Raw genomic sequence first — 6,180 nt, 5'->3', positions numbered from 1 at the left:
ACAACAGAACGAGAGGAGCATGAGCAATGAAATGAGAAGATAAGGAAAGAAAACACACAAACAGAAGACATCAGGAAGAAAAGAAAAGAGAGCGATAAGGAAGATCACAGCATCAGAGATCAGGCAGCAGTAAAACACGGAGCATCAACACACACACACACACACACACACACACAAGCAGCCGTGAGTCCGAATGAGATGACAGACAGAACACGACAGCATCAGATCCAGACTGGGATGAAATAAACATGAATTCTGTCATTCGGACTCAGATTGGACTCTCCGTTCATGTCAGTCTGGAGCCGTGAATCTGTTTATCAGTGTGTGTGTGTGTGCTGATAGTGATTTCACAGTTCTGATGAGATTCTCTCAATGTCACACGACACATTCACACTCAAACACACACACACACTCACACAGTCACAGACACACACACACACAGTGAAACACACGGCGGGTGTTGTAGTGATAAACAGAAGCGATGCTTCCTCACAAACTCTGATTAAACACTCGAATGAAGCCAAGCTCAGACATGCTGCTCAACAACCGTAAGACTCCACAGTTCTATCAACTTAATACACTACTGGTCAAAAGTTTTTAAAGAAGTCTCTTCTGCTCAGCAAGGCTGCATTTATTTTGCATTTTGTATTTATTTGCATTATCTTTGTGTAATATTTAAATTAGTTTGATGATCTGAAACATTAAAGTGTGACAAACATGCAACAAAATAAGAAATCAGGAAGGGGGCTAACACTTTTTCACACCACTGTATATGATTCATTGGTAGCTCATGTAATGTAGTAAACTATTGTTAGCGTAAAAAACGTCATGATAAAGTAACCTGAGTTATAATGAGTCTGAAGCGGACAACAATTTCTAAAAAAAACATTTCTACTACACATTTGATGTGTTTACAACTGAATATTCATAATGCAGCATGGATTAGGATGTGATTGGTTGAAACATGTAAGGCTGATATAGTTTCGGCCACAGGTGAACACATACCTGTTGATTCCCTCCTCGGAGAAGAAGACGCCGTAGGTCAGGACGGTCCCGCGCGTCTCCTCCGGGGGCTGCCAGCTGAGGCGCACGAAGCGGCTGGACACGAGGACGGGGGCAACGTCACGGGGAGCAGAGGGGAGGACGCCTGAGCTCGGGGTCACTGGTGGGGGAGGAGAAGTTTTTAAAGAAGTCTCTTCTGCTCAGCAAGGCTGCATTTATTTGATCAAAATACTGTAAAAAATTATGAAATATTATTATAATGTAAAATAACTGTTTTCTATGTGAATCTCTGTAAACTGTAATTTATTTCTGCGATGCGCAGCTGTATTTTCAGCATCATTACTCCAGTCTTCAGTGTCACATGATCTTCAGAAATCATTCTAATATGCTGATTTGCTGCTCAATATTTTTGTGGAAACCGTGATGCATTTTATTTTTCAGGATTCAGAGATGAATAGAAAGTTAAAAAGAACAGCATTTATTTGAAATAGAAATCTTGTCACATTATACATCTTTACTGCCACTTTTGATCAATTTAATGTGTCCTTGGCAAATAAAAATATTAATTTTTTCAAAATAAAGCACTTTTGTAAGGCTGAGTACATTATGTAACAAAGTCAGTCCGAAATGGGAGTTTTGCAGCCGTACAGACGGTCAAATGTCCTGAACCCTAACGAGTGCGCTTTCAAATACACAATACTGCAGACTGTAACCATGCAGGACGTCTGGAGCTTGACGTTCATCGCTATGGTAACCGTGTGGGAACAGAAAGCAGTGCTGTAAAAATCTGAGCAGGTGAAGAGGTGCTCATGACGAGAGAAAGTCTTTGAATCTGATGTTAATGTCAAGCTGAAGCGCCGTGAATCACGTCAGGTCATCAGTCACTAATCGAATTATTAATAATAATTCAGTCGAAGCAAACACAGTGCTCAGGAAATGTTCAAATGAAGCATCATCATCATGAGACTAAACCAGCAAGAGTTTCATTTTTTAGCTTTATTTTCAATCCAACATGTCAACATTTAAAAAAAAAAGAACTTTTCTTTTGTCAATTGGTGAAATGATGTAATGTTGAACGGAAATGTTGCAAGCTTTCAGAAGATATTTAAATATATAACATGCAATTTATGGGGGGAAAATATCACAGGATATTCGTAATTATAATTAATTTCCACATCCGTGTGAAATGAAAGCTGCAGAGTATCAGAAATAGAAACGAGACGTTGGTCAGGTACAGATGCCTGGTTTTAATAGGACACATCTAATTTGATCACATTGTTATTGTTATTGTTTATTTATTTGATAGGGACAATGCATGTTAATGAACATTTGTAGTAATACAGAATGTAAACAAGCCGGATTATAGCACCATTGCTAATTTACTTCCGCAGTCCCTAGGCAGGTACACACAAGGACACAGACTCAAAAATAGATACAACAGCACATAAAAGACATTTTAAAATTTCTAAGTAAAATGTTTACACAACTGATTCGTCATAAGCCAGTTTTTGAAATGATCTTTAAAGGTATGATAAGTAGAACATTGTCTTATTGACTGCGGTAAACTATTCCAATATTTACTCCCTATTACAGATAATACTTTCTGTCCAAAAGATGTTCGCCTATATGACACCTCACAGTCCCCTCTAATAATAGACCTAGTACCCAATACTACAATCTGTCCTCGGTTTTATAAATTCGATAAACGGAGGGGGAGCAAGCCCATTCAAGACCTTATAAATAAAACATGCATATTTCAAAAATTTAACATTTTCAAAACTCAATAGATTGTTTTTTTAGAATATTACAGTAATGAAATGACGGGTTTTTTTTATCTAACACTTTTATCGCCTTCTTATACAATGATTCTATTGTCTTTAGAGTTGTGCCACTTATAAATGACCAACTATTAAAACAATATTCAATATGAGAAAAAAATCATTGAGTATAAATACAACCTAGCAGCACCGACTGTCAAAAATGGCCTAATATACTTAAAATTCTTTAAATTAAACTTTACAATATTACACAACTTTTTCACATGACTTTTAAAAGTTAAAGCAGAATCCAAAGTCACCCCAAGGGATGTAAACTCTTTAACAATTTCAAGCTCCTCCCCTCTCAGAAATACCTTAGAATGTGTCATCCCTACTGGCTGTTTTGCAAACATCATACACACAGTTTTTTTTGTGTTCAATAATAAACCTGATTTGGTAAGCCATTCCTGAACATTGGTCATTGCAGAAGTCAAAGTAATCGAAGCTTTTTCAAAGTTATTAGCATGAGTAAAAATGACTACATCATCTGCATACAACTGAACATTTACATCTTTACATACTCCAGGTAAATCATTAATATTAAGTGAAAATAAAATTGGTCCCAAGATGGAGCCTTGTGGAACCTCCTTAGTCAGAAGCTTAGCTACCCATTTTTCTGCTACCTTAGATATAATCGGAAGGATACTAATTGGCCTATAGTTACTCAAATTAGTTTTATCTCCAGATTTATAAATTGGAGTAACTGTAGCCACCTTCCAGGCTGATGGAACAACTGCTTGCCTAAAGGACAAATTTACCATATGTGTTATTGGGCCTACTAAGGAATCTTTATTATATTAAAAAAAAATGTGTATCAAGCCCATAGGCATCCTTTGCTTTAGAGCTTTTTAATGCGTCAATAATATTAGCTACTTCTAATTCGGTGACCTCCTCTATTTGAAAAATAGGTTGGGCACAATTAATAGGTCTATAAGTAATATATTTTAAGGTAAAAAGCTGGGTTATTTCGTCAACTGAATTTTAAAAATATGTATTAAAATTAGTAGCTATAGTTAATGGATCTTTTACTAAAATATTATTAATTTTAAGTTCAAAACTTTTATCCATATTCTTTTGTTTTCCAACTAGTTTATTAATAGTTTGCCAGATTTGTTTCCCATCCCCTTTCGATCCCTCAATTATATCCATAAAAAAACTGGCTTTGGTCTTTCGTAAAGTCTGGATTACTTTATTCCTCATAGAAGTATATTTATAACGATCAGTAATAAGGAGCTGATCTCTATCCTTTATCAATTTCCTACATTCATTGTTAACCCAGGGCAGTGTATTCCCTTTTCTTTTTGTTAACCGTCCCCTTCTAGTAAACAACTCAAACACTTCTTTAATTTTTCCCAAAAAATAATCACATCCTCCCTCTATGTCCCCACTTAGGAGGACTTCACTCCAATCTATCTCTTTCAAAGCTATTCCAAGATTTTGTTGCTGATATTTAGGGATTATATCCTGCTAAACAGGCTTTTTAAATGAATTTAAAAAGCGTTGTTTTGTAAGTTTTCTTGAAAAGAAAATTTCATTATGATCCTGTCAAAAAATTATAATGCTTTAAAATTCTTTCAGGTTTATTTGTAAACAATAAATCTATTCTAGTTTTAGACAGAGTGGTTATTCTAGTAGGCTGTTCTATCAGTTGTGTAAAATTAAAATAATCAAAGATCTGCATTAAATTTTTTCTTTCCTTACTTTCATTCCAATTGATATTAAAATCTCCCATGATAATTACTTCCTTTTTCAGATCGCAATGGTTAACGAGTTGTTTCAATTGGTCATAAAAATAGTTTACGATATGTAGTACTGTACTACATGTATGTATGTATGTACTGTATGTAGTTTACGATACATACAGATTAAAATAAAAGACCAAATTCACTTGGCCATTCAATTTGTTTGCATTTGAAAATGCTTTTTAAATGCAATAAAACCCCTCCACCCTTCCCCTGATCCCGATCTTTTCTAAAAACATTATATCCAGGCATATTTACTACTGACTCTGAGGAGGAATGATTCAACCAAGTTTCTGATAATCCTAAAAAGTCAATATTGGAATTACAGAGTAAATATTCAAGTTGTTCGCGATTAGGAGTCATACTCCGGATGTTTAAATGTCCGCCAATCAATCGTTTCTGATAATCCTTGAAAAAGTAAATATTGGAATTACAGAGTAAATATTCAAGTTGTTCGCGTTTAGGAGTCATACTCCGGATGTTTAAATGTCCGCCAAACAATCCTTTCACTTTACATCGTGCATCCCAGACAACTTTAGCTTGATTCAATCTTTGGAAAAATGTTGTTGATCGATGCCTTTTCATGACCGGATTCCTAAGTTTGATGGATCTGTTCAAATGTACGTTCGAACAGATAGGTGTTGAAGGTAACCGTGTCAAACGCTCACCACCAACGGATTCAGCACTTTGCAAGCCAGCTTGCGCCTCATACAAATACACTGGATCCAGTCCACTCCGCGCACGAACACCTACACGATTAGACACACCAGCGGCATCGTTGTTTGAGAACCCCAGAAGAGTCGGCACCACTGGGCCGACACAAACAGGGCCCGAAGCCGCCGGCGTCGGCATCCCCGATAAGGAATCCACAGGAATCCGCACTACATAGACCAAGCCACGACACGGGAAGCTGAAGCTGAAGTCCCTGGGACAACAGGAGTGGAACAGTCGTGGTCGGATTTATTAGACAACTGTTGTCAATATTCACGCCGACGTCGCCATTATATGATCGTGCCGTAGGAGACTGTACACAGCCAGGACCCGTTATTCCAGATGGTTGAGGACCTGGATTAAGGACTATATCACCAGCCAAGAGTAATATTAATGCGAGCTGAACATATCCCAGCCGTGAGTCGTTGTTGGATGATAATACCTTTTCACGAGTTACTGGGGTACAAGCCGACTTTACATTCCCATTGTTTAGGATCTTAGAAAACAGTGCGTGTTGACTCCTCAAAACCAACGGGAAAACTCCATCGTTGTTTTCATTAATATATCGATGTTGCACCGTTAGTACCAATATTACTAAAATGTACGACATTAAAATCCAATTAGATGAAAAGGGTATAGATGAAACAAATCTTGAGAAAATAGTTGGCTTTTTTAAACCACACGCTGCCCTGCCAGGTGCGTGTGATCTTTAGCCGCCATCTTCCCACACATCACACTGAACAATGTAACTAGGAGGTTAAAAAGCTTTAACAATTTCAAGCACCAATTCTCACTATTAACTAGTTGCTTATTAACATGCATATTATACTAGCATATTGGCTGTTTATTATTACTTATAAAGCACATATTCTGCATGAGCATATTTTAGACCCCTTAACCCGACCCCA

The 6,180-nt window shown here is 36.9% G+C and overlaps 1 protein-coding gene across 1 annotated transcript in view; it reads right to left on the bottom strand.

Moving 5' to 3' along the window:
- The window catches only part of LOC107670917 (netrin receptor DCC-like), a gene marked incomplete at its 3' end in the record, with an annotated part of 205,240 nt that overhangs the window by 51,667 nt on the left and 147,393 nt on the right, over nt 1-6,180 (bottom strand). Inside the window, exon 8 of the mRNA XM_016463737.1 lies at nt 1,006-1,162. Coding sequence (XP_016319223.1) covers nt 1,006-1,162 — 157 coding nt within the window. The remainder of the gene's footprint in view (nt 1-1,005; nt 1,163-6,180) is intronic.

This window comes from Sinocyclocheilus anshuiensis, unplaced genomic scaffold (assembly GCF_001515605.1).
Source record: "Sinocyclocheilus anshuiensis isolate Anshui unplaced genomic scaffold, SAMN03320099.WGS_v1.1 scaffold1266, whole genome shotgun sequence".
Lineage (NCBI taxonomy): Eukaryota > Metazoa > Chordata > Actinopteri > Cypriniformes > Cyprinidae > Sinocyclocheilus > Sinocyclocheilus anshuiensis.
Note: the sequence above shows the minus strand (reverse complement) of the source record. Positions and strands in the feature narration are given on the sequence as shown.